Consider the following 16,196-nt stretch of genomic DNA (forward strand, 5'->3'; position numbering starts at 1 on the left):
CCCCGCAGCCCCGGGAGCCCAGGGAACCTCGGGATCGAGCCCCGGGAGCCTCGCGGCCGCCGTGCGCCAGGTGGCGAGGGTGCCGGGCGCGGCCAGGTCGCGGCGCCCTGAGTCAGCCGCCCAGCTATGCTGCGGAACCGGGACTGCCGGCTCCCCGCCCCCGCCCCGCCCCGCCCCCGCCGCCGAGCCCGGGCTGCCCCCGCTCGGGGCGCCGGCTCCCCGCCCCCGCGGCCCGGGAGGAAGCGGCCGAGGCGCGGCGCGGGAGCACCTGGGCGGCGGCGGCGGCGGCGGCGGCGGCGGCGGGCGCGGCGCTTCCGGAGCTGCGCGCTCCCCGCTCCCCGCTCCCCGCTCCCCGCTCCCGCCTCCAGGTGCGCGGCCGCGGCGCCACGAGCCCGTGTGACAGCGCCGCCCGCGCGGCCGCCGCCCGGCAGCAGACACGGTGCGGGCCGCCCGCGGGCCGGGGACGTGGAGGAGGCCCCGCGCCGGGTGAGCACCGGGGAGCGCCGGGTGAGCTCCGGGCCGGCCGGGCGGAGGCGGGAGGCGGGAGGCGGGAGGCGGGGGAGGCGCCGGCGCCGGGGGGCGGCTCCGCTCCGCGCGTCGGGCGAGCCCGGGGGGCCGCGGTGGGCTGGGCGGCGCGGCAGGTGCGGGCGCGGGGCGCGGGGGCGCGGGGGCGTCCGGCCCGGCCCGGGCTTCTGGGCACTTCCCGGGTCGGTTCCCAGAGCGCGGGGGGCTCGGCTCTGGCTCCTGCCCCCTGGATTGCGCTCCCGCGTGTGGGCGTCTAAAAGGAAACCAGAAGCGGGTGAGTGATCTGCAAACTCCTCACTAACGTGATTGGAGCGGGAGGGTGAGACTCCGCACAGACCGCCAGCCCCGCTCCAGCCCCCGCGCCCCCGCCCCCTCCAGCACCCCGCAACACCCCCCACCACCCCCCACCTCCCAGCACCCCGCACCCCCCCACCCCCTCCAGCACCTCCACCCCCTCCAGCACCCCCCACCCCCTCCAGCACCTCCACCCCCTCCAGCACCCCCCACCCCCTCCAGCACCTCCACCCCCTCCAGCACCTCCACCCCCTCCAGCACCCCCCACCCCCCCCTTTGGCGAGTTTCAGGCACCACGTTCTGTACCCGGTGGAGGACGAGCTTGCTCGCCCCCCTCGCCCCGCGCTCTCGGAGAGGACGGGCTTGTCCCCTAGCGTCCACCGCGGCCCCTGGCCTCCGCCCGCCGAACCCAGCACCGTGCACGGGACCCGGCGGCAGTGAGTTCACTGGATCGATCCGGCCCGTTTTGTTTTGGAGACGAGGCTCCGGGGAACGGGTGTCCATCTCATTCAGTAACCTCGGTTCGCCCAGGCTTGGTTTCTTAAGCACTCTCGTCTCCCCTCCTTTTGGCGATCTGGAGTTACTTTGATTGAAGGGAGGGCTTCCTGAAATTATATTGTGAACTGTATCCTTTGATAATTAGAGGAAAAACAGAAGCAAGTGTGCGTAGCAGCATGACATTTTAGGCTTTTGCAAGTTTGTGTAGTGATAGAAACTTTTTTTTTTTTTTTTAAAGGTTGTCCTTGAAGTAGGCTGCCCGGTGGAATATATCCTTCGGGCTTAAAAAAAAAAAGCTAGTTGAAAAAAACCTATTTTTAAAAGTACATTTAATCGGATGTCATTGTGATTATCAATAATTGTATTGTACTTACAAGCTCAGTATTGATTTCGCCCGCACTTAAGCACTCAACACCCGCTTGAGTTTGTGGAACATTGCCCATAAGTAATTGGAGGATGAAGTTATGGCTGTTTTTAAAAGGAAGCTAACTTTTTTAAGGGGGGGGGGAAAGATGCTCTGAAGTTTTAGTCATGACTTTCATGCATTTACAAGAGAAATATTGTGGGAAAATTAACATGATACTGTTTAACAGCGTTTAAAAAAGGAGAAGAGAGTAAAGTGGGTCAAGAACTAAGCTGGAGCCTAGACTGGAAATGTCTCCCTGGCTGCTTTTTAAACATGTATTTAACAGATACACGTTTAAAGTGAGTCGTAACACGGAAAGTGTTTTATATAGATTGGATTTGTTAGTCCTCAATGATTTATTTAAAATTAAAATGTACCTAGAGGGTAAGTCAGTTGACCTGTTAAAACTTATTTAGATGGGCGTGTGTTTGTATTTTTTCTGTCCTTTCTAAACCTGTCAGATTTTATAGGGGTTGTCCATGAAAGGAAAGTTGATTTTTTTTTTGTGTGTGTGTGTGTGTGTGTGTATACATAAATATATTTATTTATTTTGCTTTTGCTGATGTGATGATATAAACTCTTAGTTGCCTGATATACAAGTTTCTCGCAGTGAAAGACTCACAGATATTCAATTAATACTATTTACTGCAACTAGTCTTAGTTACTGTGGTTAAGTGTGGGGGTCACATTAGAGTGAATTGCGATATATTTCTTGAGATTTAAAAATAAATATGTATGAGAGCTAGAGAGCACAGGCTAGCAGGGCGGGGAATGGGGTTCCTGAGAGGGGAGGGGCAAAGGGACTGGAGAGGGAGAAGCAGACTCCCTGGGGAGCTGGAAGTTTGATAAGGGGCTTCATCCCAGGATTCCTGGATCACATCGCAACCGAAGAGCCTAAGGCAGATGCCCAACCAACTGAGCCACCCAGGTGCCCCTGAATTGCAGTTTTCTTGGAAACTTTTCCATTAGTACTATGGAACTATGAAGTTTTAAAAACTCTAGGACTCTTAATATCCAAGAAGTGTAGTTTTTTTTTTTTTTTTTTTGTTTCTGTTTTGCTTATTTATTTATTTATTTATTTAGATTTCAACCCTACCTTCCTGGAACTTTAAGAAAGTTTGGTGAAAGATGTTATGAAATTGCCAAGTATTATGATGGCCTTTGCTTTCATAACTTTCTTTTAACAAGAGTTTATTTTTTTCTCATTTATTTATAGACTCATTTATTGAATCCAGTCTTGGCACTTACTAAATTGAGGGATTTTTAGAATTCTCTGCAAAATATTAAATATGTAGAGAACTTTTTATTTTTTTATTTTTTAAAGATTTTGTTCATTTATTCATAAGAGACACAGAGAAAGAGAGGCCGAGACACAGGCAGAGGGAGGAGCAGGCTCCATGCACAGAGCCTGATGTGGGACTCTATCTCAGGACTCCGGGATCACGCCCTGGGCCAAAGGCAGGCACTATACCACTGAGCCACCCAGGGATTCTGAGAACTTTTTATTAATGTTGGAATTATTTCTTAGCTTTGACCAAATGTGATTTTTTTTTTTTCCCAAATGTGAATTGATGAGAGATTAGAACCTGTGAGATGTCTTTTTAATCTTTACTGTGAAGTCCTGGACCCTGAGAGTTTGTCATTTTAGGTTTTTGGTTTTTTTTTTTTTTTTTAAATAGTATTGGTCAGATTAAATATATAATGATTATTGAACCATTTAGTTCGCTTATTTCCTTAGTTGAAGTAATAGTCAATGGTATTCTTTTTATAAGAGCTTTTCTAGTATAAGAATAGCATATTTGTTTACCCATGCTATGGAGGAGATGAAGGAATCCTGATGTGGGTTGGAGTAGTCATTTTGAGCTGCTTAAAGGGCAAAAGGTACTAGTGAATTGATGGGAAGAATTATTTTCCTATCTTACACCATCTGTGTACAAAGCTGGTAGGGTAGGTGAGGGCATACTCAGGGAAGGGCTAATAAGATGCCCTCATGGTTCTCACAAAAACGGGAGGCACAAAAGGACTCTATCTATATAGGTCATATTACATAGCTTTAGGAAAAGGAAAGAATCGTTAATCAATTTGTGGCTGGAGAGATGATCAGGAAAGAGCAGAAGAGACCTGTGGTCTGCATGCTGATTATCAGGTGATTTGGGTTCATGGAGGTGGTGATGGTCGCAGTCCTTGCCAAGTCTCTTTCACAGTATCTTGATGAAGTTCCGAGTCCTTAGCCTGGGATTCAAGGCCCTCCATAGGCAATTCCAGCTTCCTTTTCTGGTGTCACCTTTCATTACTTCTTGGACCGTAAGTCTGCTCCAGCTGTTCTCATCTCCTTGCTGTTATTACCAGAAGACCCCTTTATAGCATTTCTTCTGCTTTAGATAGTGCTGCCTGGACCTACATAACCTCCTGCTTGTGCCGAGATTCCCTTCCCTCTCACCTCCACTGATCACTCCATCCGCAAAGCTCTGAATGGCTGCGTGTCGCACTTACCTTCATGGAATGAATTTGAGATTTTTAGGGTTCCCTGGCACTTGTGAAAGATGATGGTTCTACTTCTCTGTATAGTTAACAATAAAGCAATATTTAAAATGTAAACCATGTGAAATCAAAGTCACAAAATTAGATTTTTCTTATTACAACTTAAGCACTTTTGGGGGGCACATGTCAGAGTGTTCCAGTTTTGCTATTCTTTCTTTACTGGCACTTAACTGAGTAGGAAATAAATGATTGTTTGCATGCGTGCTATTTTCCTTTGCTTCTAGATCTGTCTAAACTTTAGACATTGCATCTTCACTTTCTTTGTGGCACTTATCACTGTTCTCAGATGAGGTAATAAGTGCTATAATCTTGAACTGCAAATATTTCCCGCTATTATTATTCTTGGAGAGAGTAGTTAGTGTTCCTCAAATATTTATTGAATGAATAAATGTGAGTCAGTAAGTTGGGAGACATTTGCTGAGAAATCCTCTTTTCTTAAGAAAAAAGAGACTTTGACAGTAATGGAACCAATAGGAGTAAGCTCCCAAATTCAGCTGGAAAAGAGGTCAGGGTGCTATTTATAAATGCAAGGAGAGGAAACGTTCACAGTAGGCTATTTTGAAACATCTGGTTGTTAGTCTAAAAATGCGACTCAAATTCAGAGAAATGGTGGAGTATACATTTATACTAAAATTTTAAAATTATAACTTATAATAAAGTGCATGTAGCATAAGTATAAGTTTTACAATCTTCCTGTTGAACTATAATATCATGCTAGTTTTGACCTGAGTAAATTAAAGCTATGTTCAGTGTAGCATGAACTGGAACAGAATCCTGGAGAATGTGTGTACGTATCAAGAGATCTAGGGGATCCCTGGGTGGCTCAGTGGTTTAGCCCCTGCCTTTGGGCCCAGGGCATGATCCTGGAGACCCAGGATTGAGTCTCACGTTAGGCTCCCTGCATGGAGCCTGCTTCTCTCACTGCCTGTGTCTCTGCCTCTCTCTCTCTCTTTGTCTCTCTCTCTCTCTCTCTCCCCCCTCTCTCCCTCCCTCTCTCCCTCTCTCTCTCTCTCTCTCTCTCTCTCTCTGTGTTTCTCATGAATAAATAAAGAAATAAAACCTTAAGGGATCCCTGGGTGGTGCAGAGGTTTGGCGCTTGCCTTTGGCCCAGGGCGCGGTCCTGGAGACCCGGGATCGAATCCCACGTCGGGCTCCTGGTGCATGGAGCCTGCTTCTTCCTGTGTCTCTGCCTCTCTCTCTCTCTCTCTCTCTCACTGTGTGCCTATCATAAATAAATAAAAGTTTAAAAACAAATTAAAAAAAAAACAAAAAAAAAGAGAGAGAGATCTATGTGGTCCAGTTCTCCTTTCAGCTAACTGTTGCTAGTTTGTAGAAAGGGTCAGAAGGGGCTGGCACTGGGGCAAAAGCAGCTGCCCTGCTAGGGGCACACAGGTGGGAGTCCTCCACAATGATGTAGGCATTGGCTTAATTCCTTTTCACTGTCTCCGCTTTTGCTCTTGTAGGAGCTCGGCATCATGAGGCCTCTCTGGTTGCTCAAGAATTATGGCTCTCCTTTAAAGATCTGTGAATTAGAAATGAAAACAGATTTCAAACATTAACCATTTAACTTAAAATCTAGATGGACAGCTTGAAAGAGAAAGACTTACTGAAGCTAAGGAGATTATCAAGCACTTAACTATTGAGATTATTATCTAAAACACCTAAATGTAGGTACCACTTAACCTGCTGGTAGCTTCTTGTGATAAGTAAATGAAGTATCACTCCTAGTCTTCACTGGATGTGGAAATGGATATTAGGTTCTAGATTTTGAAGGAGTTGAATTTTTCAGATTTTGCAGTAAATAATCAAAATATAACTTATGACAATCCTTTTACCTTGATCCAAGCTGCAGAATGCTTTTGCCCAGGCTCTGGCTATTTTCAGCTCAGACCTTTCCATCCAGCAGACACTAATTAAATGCTGATTGATTGCCAGGGACTGTTACAAGATCTTTATGCATATTTACTCATTGCGTTCCCCAAACAGGCACTATTGTCATTATTGCTTACAGATAACAGTGGTGAGGCTCAGAAAAATAAAGGAACTTTCCCAAGGTCATGGAGCTAGCACTTGGCAGAGTTGGGATCACTGATAATCAATCCCTGTGCTCTGTGTCCCAAGTCTGGTCTTCTGGTAAAGTCCTCATTCTAACTAACCTAACCACATCTATTACTAAATTAACCGAACTCTGTTTAGTGCTGTGTTAGGTGCATTGTAGGTTTATTAGAAGAATAATTTACAGTGCTAATGTAAAGGCATGTAATTTTACTAGGCAGGCAGAAGATTACCAGTCAAAGCAAGCGCAATAGTATAGTATGAATGTGACCAAGTGCAACACTGCTACAAATGAGTTAATAATAATAGCCAACACTTACTGTACTTGTACAGCTTGTATCAGGTACTGTTCCATATACCTTGCATATTTTACTTGTTTAATCCTAACAGAAATTCTATTAGTATGAGTTGTATTATCCTCATTTTACAGATGAGGAACTGCTTCTGGGAAGTTAAATAACTTAATAAGATACCCAATTAACAAGTGGGGAGGCTGGTTTGGAATCTAAGTAGCCTGACTCCAGAGTGCTCTGCTTCCTGTACTACTTCTGGGGTGGCAGCAAGGATGGAATAGGTGGGGAAAATTCATGGATATGGTGGTACATAGCTGTAAGATGTGAATTAGCCTCTAAAGGAAAGAAAAAAAAAGTCCCAGTATGTATGGGAAATTCAGTTTAAATAAAAGCCTAGAAGCTGACCCAAACCTTCTGATCTGTCTCCCTGGCTCCTTGTTGTGGTAAACAAACAAACAACAAACAAACAAAAACCCCAAAACTGTCACAACATAAAATTTACTATCTTCACTATTTCTTAGAGTATCATTGGGTACTAAGTATGTTTACATTGTTGTAAAATAGATCTCCAGAACTTTTTCATCTTGTAGAACTGAAACTCCACACCCATGGAACAACTGCCCCTCAGGGCCAGCTCATTCTACTGTCTGAATTGTTCTACTTTGGATACTTCATATAAGTGGGATCCTGCAGCATCTGTCTTTTTGTGGCTTATTTCACTTTGCATAATAATGTCCTCAAAGTTTCTCCCTGGTGAAGCACGTTGCAGAACTTCCTTTTAAGGCTGTGTCGTATTCAATTGTCTGTGTACACCATATTTTGTCTTTTTTATCTGTCAGTGAACATTTGGGTTGCTTATACTTCTTCAAATTTAAAGTTAAACCTTTAAGACTCTGGTCTAGTACCTTTTGGAAGAATACTTCAGTACTTTTCTAGTTCATCTGGGTTTTTTGTTTTTGTTTTTACCATTACCATTGACTGTTCTCACGGGCAGTGACTTCTTACTTTGGTTATATTTGATTATTTGATTGTGACTTCATACTTGGGTGCTATGTAGTGCTATGTAGCTGCCTTTCTGCAATGATAAATACAAAATAAGTTTTAATAAGCTAAATTTTAAGTTACCATTGTTTAACACAATAGTTTCAAAGATACTTTCCCTTAGTTTTGGCATTTTGTCTCAAATCTCATCATAAGTAAAGGTAAATGAATGTAGGCTTCCATTTGTAACCACTTTCATGGACACATATACCCACAATCTGAAAAGGTATATAAAACTTGAGCTTTCAAGACATGGTCTATTGAAACAGGGCTTCCCCAGTGACTATAAGTGCTTATGCATAGCTAGCGAGTCAAAGGAGAGGAAAACCAAGTCAAAATGCTTGCTACCACTTTCTTGTTGAATCAGTTACGTAACTATTAGGGGGCATTTTGGTTGTGGAGTTGGACGCTTGGAATTCTGGAATTTATCCACTGTTTATCCTCTGTGTGGTTTTGGGCATGGCACTTCCCTCCCAAGGCAGCTTTGAGGATTAGATGAGATTCTACACAGATGGTTTGCAAGCATCTGCAAATATTGTCAATTATTATTAGCAGTAGAAGTCTGAGGGAAAATGAAAGAGGCTGGCTGTGTTTTCATGGGTGGGGAGGAGGAGGAGTCAAGGTAGAGAACATGGCAGTGAAGGTCAGGACCTGTGGGTGACCACAGTTAAGAGAGATGGCCAGGTTGAGGAAACTGGGCTTCCTGTAAAGGCTTTAGTGGAGGTAGTGTTGCCACAAGCTAGGTATGTGAATGGACAGTGGGAGAAAGGGCTGCTAAACGACCAGTTTTACAGTATTTTAGCAGCTAAGCACTCGGGCTAGAAAACTAAGTTACAGTTCTTGACTTTTGACCCTTGCAATCAATTCTGTACTATAGAGTAATGTGACAACAACTATATTTTCTCTAAACCACTTCCTCTTCTACATAGTTGTGGGGGAAGAGTCAAAGCAGAATATATCATCTTCATGAATAATTGGAGTTAACATCTTGGTCTTAAGGGAGTTTGCTTGATATGCAAATACCATAATAGGTATTTCTTGTGACTATATTGAGTACTGAAGCAAAAGTGGAATTTTGTTAAGACCTGTGACCTAAACTAATTCAGTATGTTATCCTTGTGGAGCTCCCTAGTTTTTTAAGGAATTAGCTATTTCTCCACAGTAAGTTTATTCTCAGCTTGAAGTCAGGAGTTAGAGGAATGAAAATTGTATGTGAGGTTTCTACCTTGGAGATCATTGCAAGGTGTTATAAATCAATTTTCCTATCTACTCGTGCCATTCAATCATTATGACCAGTGAAAGCATTTTTTTCACACATTTCTGGGTTTCCCCTGGGAGATAGTTCCACTCCATTGGGAACCACTGTTCTGGAGTACAGTAAACTCTCATTGTTCTTCAAATCAGTAAGATTTGTATTGATAACCTTGAAAGTTTCATTATTCGTGTGGCAGCCTAATTTCTTTCTATTTGGTAGATATTTTCTAAGGTTCCTTTCGGTTTTATGATCCTGTGATTGTTAAACCTATTTTGGCACATTTACAGTCTCTAAATATTCTGAGGTTATGTTTCTGATTTTAAAAAGGTGTGCTTTAAAAAAATGGGCTTAAGTTATGACTGAATTCAGTTGTACGGTGCTACTTTTTTCCCTTCCATAAAATATGAGAATTAGGCCAATGGGATTCCAGAAGTTGTCAGCACTGAATACTTTAATGATTTAGTGATTTGATGAAGTGACCCATGGTTTTCAGTTGTTTCTCCCCTAGCTCAGCTAGGGGATATGACTAAGTTCCACCGGTAGCAGGTGGAGGGATGGGTGTTTGGAGTGACTCTGTGGTGGTTTACCTTACTTGAGGCATTAGGAGGGGGAAAGCTACCCCGATTCATGATATTATTTTATTTTTTTATTAACTTAAAGATTTATTTATTACAACCCATGAGTTTTTAGAAGCCCCACAGGTGGGTTGTAATGCTTCCAGCTGACCACCTGCTAACCCCCCAATTCCCAATTTGAAGATTTCTTTTAATGGTTAGATTGATTGGAGAAATCTATGTGTGAATCCTGTCTTCTGGCAAATTTGGTGACCTGCATAGACAAGCTTTAAAACTATGTGTATTTTGTACTTTCTACTTTAAATCATCTGAAAGCTGGAAGAAGTCATTCAGCAAACATTTATTGAGTACCTGCTGTATACCTGAGAGTGTTCAAACATGAAGACTAGAGCAGTGAACAATACACAAGATCTCTGCCCTCTTGGAACAGACCACAGGTACCAGGTCATACCAAAGCCATGAGAGAGTAAGAGAAAGGAATAGCGAGGCACAAGGCTGCTGGCCTGCATAGGGGGAGTAGAGACGTCCTCTCTGAAGTAGCCACATTTGAGCAGAGACCTACTAAAGTGATGGAGCCGTGAGCCATGGGTGTTATGTTGGGAAAGCAGATTTACAGGAGATGTAAGGGTGAGCAGTTAGCTCATAAGGTGAGAATAAAACTGAGGCCAACTGGCGGCAGTGGAACGATGGAGTGGACAGCCAGGGAAAAAATGAAGTTGCAAAGTCCCAAGGAGTGATGTGGTGTGACTTTTGTTATAAAATCCTTCTAGCAGCTCTATTGAGATCATTCTGTGTGTATATCGGGGCGGGGGTGGGGGTGGGGGGAGCAGGACAGAATCAGGAATACGAGTCAGGAAGCTGGTATAGTGGTGTGAGATGGACAACACAGTGACCTGGACGAGGGCTGCGAGCAGCAGTGGTGAGCAGTGGTTGGTTCAGGATGGAGTTTCAAGGTTGAGCTCAAAATATAAGATAATTTGTTATTAAGTGATATCCAAGCGGGGGATGGAACAGGTAGTCCTAAAGGTTACTTCCCTTTTACTTTTACTTCCTCTTGAAAATTGGTCAGGAGAAGATAGGCAAGCCTATAACCACATGTGTAATGCCAACTATTTGTACATTCTCTAAACATGTACTATATATACATCATACACTATGTTTATAAATAACTAATTTGCCTGGCATTTATTGGGCAGCTTATATGGGCTGGTCATCATCTTGGCAGAGTTACTAGTTTATTACAGGATAATAAAAAATAATTGTAATGACAAACACATAACATTTCTTGCATGCAGTTGGTGTTCTAAATGCTTCACAACAACCATGGGAAATAGGCCCAGAAAAGTTAAAAACTTGTCCGGGCTCACAAAACTAGTAAGTAGAGGAACTGGGATTTGATTCAGGGTGTCCAGTTCCAAAGTCCTGGTTTTGTACTACACTACCCCAACTTCTGTAGGTTAATGTGGAATGAATGGAATATGATTAAATGCTCTATGAAGTAAATGCTGTCGGGATACAGAGAAGAGAATTTGTTTTTTGCTCAGTAGAGACTTTGTAATGGAAATGGCATTTAAGTTAGACTTCAAAGATTGGGAAAGATTTCAGCTGTGGAGAGATAATGATGATAGGGGTGGAAATAAATAATTATAATGATGGAAGTGTATGTCTACTAAGCACTCTTTTAACACTTAATCTTCAGTACTGAGGTACCTTTGAGTGTTTACACTTTACGGGTAAGGAAACAGACACACAGACATATGCCTATGTTCACACTGCTAGGGAAGTGGAGGAGGTGGGTTTTGAGTCTGACACCAGACTGATGGGCAGTAGGTTAGGAGGGGCATTCCATCCCAGGGGTGGAGAATGATGAGCTTAGGCTCAGGTAAGATGGTATGAGGTATATTCGGTGAATGTGAGGGATTTAAAACTGTAAAATTTTGTTGCACATCCCAGTCCTCTTTAGAGTGTGCTACAAGTACCTATTTCTGGGCCTATCATCAGCCATTGTTGCTGTACAGAAGATCCACAGACCAGTATCTTGGAGAGCCACTGACCCAGAGCACAGCATGCATGCCAGTGTGCCCAGATGGAGGTCAGACTATAGAGGGCTTTGATATTTTACGGAGTGTACACATAGTAGCCTTTGATAGAATAGGCATGTCCATCTCTTTGCATCTGATGTGTATATGGGCTAGAAACGTCTGCAGAAAAGGACAGGATCTGTGAACACCCTTGAGTGGTCACATAGTGCAGAAGTCTGGTGACTGGGGAGTGGAGGTGACAAAGTGCAGAGAGGATGGTAGGGCCTGTGGGAGGGAGCCTCTTCCAAACCTTGAAGAGGAATCAAATTCATGTTCATCATGTTCAATGAGAGCAGAGAGGTGGTTTTGGGTATTTGGTGTATCCATCCTTGATTCAACCACCCAGGAAGTATATGTGTATACTCCAGGGGAAGGAAGGGGTGTTGTGTATAAAACATACATGCACACACACCACAAAACTAACACATGGGCCTCCCAACCATTTCTATCACTACTGTCCTCTTCTGTCTCTTAAACGTTTCCCGAGCACTTTGCAGAGTTCTGGGATCCTAGTTATACATGTATAAAAAGAATGGAGGGATCCACTGTATTTTAATAGGTTGAACCTTCACAGAGGAGGTAATACCTGCCTGCTTATTCAGGATTTTAAGTCATGCATAGGATTTTCCAAAATGTTCAGATTTGCAGGCAGATGGAGCATATGCCAGAGGTATGGGGCTATTAAACAGTTTGTTGCTTCAAGAATGATAATTAACAATAATGAGCTCAAGTGAGTGATGGTGTTAGTAGAATGTTTGGCATGGTTGAAATTGAGTCTGGAGCTAGTACATAGGAACACCTACCTTGCAGTAAATAATAGGAGGCATGGTATCTGGCACATAATTGCTGTTTACATCAATGGTAGCTGCTATTATTCTTATTATTAGACTGAGACCGGACTGTGGTAGGACACGGCAACGAGCTTAGACTTTATCCTGTTGAGGATGTGGAGGGATGTGCTAAATTTGGATTTTCAGTAGCTCACTGATACATGGAGGCCGGGCTCAGGGATTTATTTGGAGACTGTTAGAACCCAGGCAAGCGATCTAATGAGCATCTGAACCATGGCAAGGTCGGTGAGGACAGAGGAGTGTATTAGTCAGCTTGGGCTGCTGCAACAATATGGTAGCACACTGTTTGGTTTAAAAAACAAACACTTATTTTCAGGAGACAGGGGAATCCAAGATCAAGGTGTTAGCCAGTTTGGCAATCATTATTTCCATTTGTGATGTGCAAAAACAAATTAGATAATATATTTATTTATAAAATAATTGTGTAGAGCAAGAGCAGTATAGCTGACAATTAGTTTCGTATGTAGTATTGAGGTTTAGCGTTTTACCTTTTTTTTTGTACTGACATTTTGTCATTTTGAGTGTAACAGGGATACCTTATTGTCAAAGTCATTTCCTGCCTTGTTCTCTTGTTTATGTTTTTATTTCTCTACTTCTGCAGTGCTGCCTGAGTACAGTGTGTGCTTTCTCTTAGTTCACGTACCTATGTGTCAGTGTTTGCTTAGATTTTTAAAAAGTCAAAACAGTAGCTTTTAGGTTCCTGGCAGATAAGACATGCAGTGTCTGAGTTGTGCTTTTTGGAGAGCTATTTCAATATGTGATTTCCAGAGACATTGCTTCAACACTTGTTCAGATCAATTTACCTGGGTGGGACATGTGCCCTTTTATTATTTCAGCGTATGTTATGCATATTCTATACTTGTTCCTTTTTATTGAAGTATGATACCCAGAAATGTGCACATAGCATACATTTTCACAAACTACACAGAGTCATATAAACAGCACCTAGATGAATTGACTTTTTAAAACATTTAATAATGTTGGTTGGGAGAAAAATGAACCTATGTGAGTCTGCTGCATATAAAGGAAAATGTGACCTTTAACTTTTTCCTTTTCCTTTCATGTTGATTTATTTCATGTTATCTATTGTATTTAAGAATTAACTATTCAGCTAGTCTTATCTTGTATATCAATATTGTACATAAAATGCTACTGCATTTTTTAAAAAAAGATTTTCTTAGAGAAAGAGTGTATGTACCTCTCCAGCATGGTAGGAGACTGGTAGAAGGAGAGGGAGAACCAGACTCCCTACTGAGCAGGGAGCCCAATGCAGGGCTCAGACCCAGGACTCTGGGATCATGACCTGACCTTGAAGGCAGACACTTGACCAACTGAGCTACCCAGGTGCCCTAAATGCTACTGCATTTTTGTTTTTTGTTTTTTTTTGTTTTTGTTTTTGTTTTTTTTGGTTTGTTTTTTGCTACTGCATTTTTGAAATGAAAATAATTTACCTGAGAAGTATGCTTAATTGTGCTTTTTTTTTTTTTTTTTTTTACATTTATGATAGTCACACACAGAGAGAGAGAGAGAGAGGCAGAGACATAGGCAGAGGGAGAAGCAGGCTCCATGCACCGGGAGCCCGACGTGGGATTCGATCCCGGGTCTCCAGGATCGTGCCCTGGGCCAAAGGCAAGCGCCAAACCGCTGCGCCACCCAGGGTTCCCTTAACTGTGCTTTTTAAGAGTCTTTGAAGAAAATATTAAAGGGGAAAGTTCATATCTAGTTACTGTTAAGAGAAATTATCTAAAATTTGGAAATCAAAAGAACGTACAGCATGTTCTTTCATTGCCTTGTGCGGGGGGTGTTATTTAACAAGCCCACCCTAGGGGTATTTAATTCTTATTTTGTGCTCTACTTTCTATTTACTGTTTAGTTAGAGCCCTGAACAGGGAAATTACCTGTTAGCTTATAGATTTTTGTCTGGTAGAGCAATAACTGCAAAGGTTATGGTTTTATTGTCCTGTAGGACATTAACTAGTCTTTGTAATCTAACCTACCAATCTTAGTCTAACACTTAAAAAAAAGGTTTTTCTGATGGGCTGTCTAAACCTGTTCCATAAATGCTCCTGGAAACTAGATTTACCATCTTACTGGTCCTCTCTTTAATTAATGGGTTGAATAAATTATTTGACATGTTTTATATTTTGGGAAAGTCATTGTTTTACCTTTTTGAAAATCATTATTGGTTTGACATGACATTTCCTTCCTGTATCTTCACACTCTACCTAGGAATTGGCTTATATTAGGGCATGCACAGTAATGCTAAAGATTCTAAATTCTGAGTGAGTGGTAGTAAGTATCCTCATTTCTGTTGTGTTTCTTCAGAGAAAGTTTATAAGGTAAAACTAGGTTTTACTAACTAAAATGTCCTAATAAATTAATACTTTTTTTTTTTTTAAGGCTTAAGCACATAAAGCATTCACTGTGAAGGAAATAACATTTTGAGACATTTTTCTGCTGCAAGTGATAGAGAAAAAACCAATACAGAAGTGCACTCTCCTATGCGTGTACCTCATTGTACTGCTTTTGATATATCAGCTTAGTAATGAAGCCACCATTATGTCCTCAGTCAGTGAAGTAAATGTTGATATCAGAGATTTCCTAATGAGCATTAATTTGGAGCAGTACCTCCTACACTTCCGCAAGTTTGGTTTTAATACTGTGAAAGACTGTGCAGCAATAAATGATGGTGTGCTACACAAAATTGGAATATCACCTACAGGACACCGGAGGAGGATACTGAAGCAGTTACAGATAATCTTGTCAAAAATGCAAGATATCCCAATATATGCAAATATCCATAAAACAAAGAAGGACGATGAGACTTCAGAGGATCACCACGCTCCATCTTCTGGCCAAAATACCTCCATAGAACTTTCAGATACAGGTGGTGTCCAGACACCTAGCCCGACGCAGTGGGAGACCGTTATCAAAAATCTTGATCGAAATGACGTTAGTGTAGAAAATAGCCAGTCTCTTAAATCAGATGATAAGCTGTCTCTTCTTAAACACAACTTTCCCATTCCAGAAGAAGAACGACACCTGAATTTGAGTTCTTTTCAACATACTTTATTTGGTAATGAAAATATTAAAATAGAGTCTCTGATTACAGAGAAAACTACAGATTGCACAAGTGAAGAACAACAAACCATAAGATTTGATTTGCTCTCAGAAAATGCGAGCAAGCATCCTGATGCAGATCCTGAATGCCTTTCCTCCCTTGGCTGTTCAGACTCGGAGGCAAATTCTGGAAGTGGAACTAATGGTTTAATAGAAAGATCACCACCATCCCCATTCTTTCAATTTCAAGGAGAAATGGTTGTAAATGATTTGTATGTCCCATCATCTCCAATCCTGGCACCAATGAGAAGCCGTAGCAAGTTGGTTTCAAGACCATCTCGATCTTTTCTACTAAGACATCGGCCTGTGCCAGAGATTCCCGCATCAACAAAAGGAATTTCAGGGAGGTAAGAATTTTTTTTAAAAGATTTTATTTATTTATTCATGAGAGACACAGACAGAGAGCTGGATGCGGGATTCCATCCCAGGACCCTGGGATCACACCCTGGGCTGAAGGCAGTCGCTCAACCACTGAGTCACACAGGGGCCCCAGGAGGTAAGAAATTTTATGATGAGCCATAAGTATTAGATTTGGGAGGGGGGGATTTAGTTAATTTTAATACATATTTTTAATGTTTGTAAGTTCGGCTTGTAATAATTTACCTACTCAACCAACCTTTTTTTTTTTTTTCCTTTTAAAAGTAGAAAATACCATTTCTTT

At 42.5% G+C, this 16,196-nt stretch overlaps 1 protein-coding gene across 6 annotated transcripts in view; it reads left to right on the forward strand.

Annotated features, from left to right (window-relative positions):
* The first annotated feature begins 250 nt into the window (after positions 1-250).
* Positions 251-16,196, forward strand: part of ARAP2 (ArfGAP with RhoGAP domain, ankyrin repeat and PH domain 2) — a 191,078-nt gene continuing 175,132 nt past the window's right edge. The window contains exons 1-2 of one of the 6 annotated variants that reach the window (XM_025436964.3): positions 251-507; positions 14,816-15,882. In XM_025436964.3, the coding sequence (XP_025292749.3) occupies positions 14,975-15,882 (908 nt within the window). In that variant the 5' untranslated portion in view covers positions 251-507; positions 14,816-14,974. Of the gene's footprint in view, positions 508-645; positions 800-1,323; positions 1,341-14,815; positions 15,883-16,196 lie in introns of those variants that run through there. The other 5 variants (XM_035714086.2, XM_049108710.1, XM_049108713.1 and 2 more) reach the window with 5 other exon arrangements.

The sequence above is a fragment of the Canis lupus genome, chromosome 3 (genome assembly GCF_003254725.2).
Source record: "Canis lupus dingo isolate Sandy chromosome 3, ASM325472v2, whole genome shotgun sequence".
Classification (NCBI taxonomy): domain Eukaryota; kingdom Metazoa; phylum Chordata; class Mammalia; order Carnivora; family Canidae; genus Canis; species Canis lupus.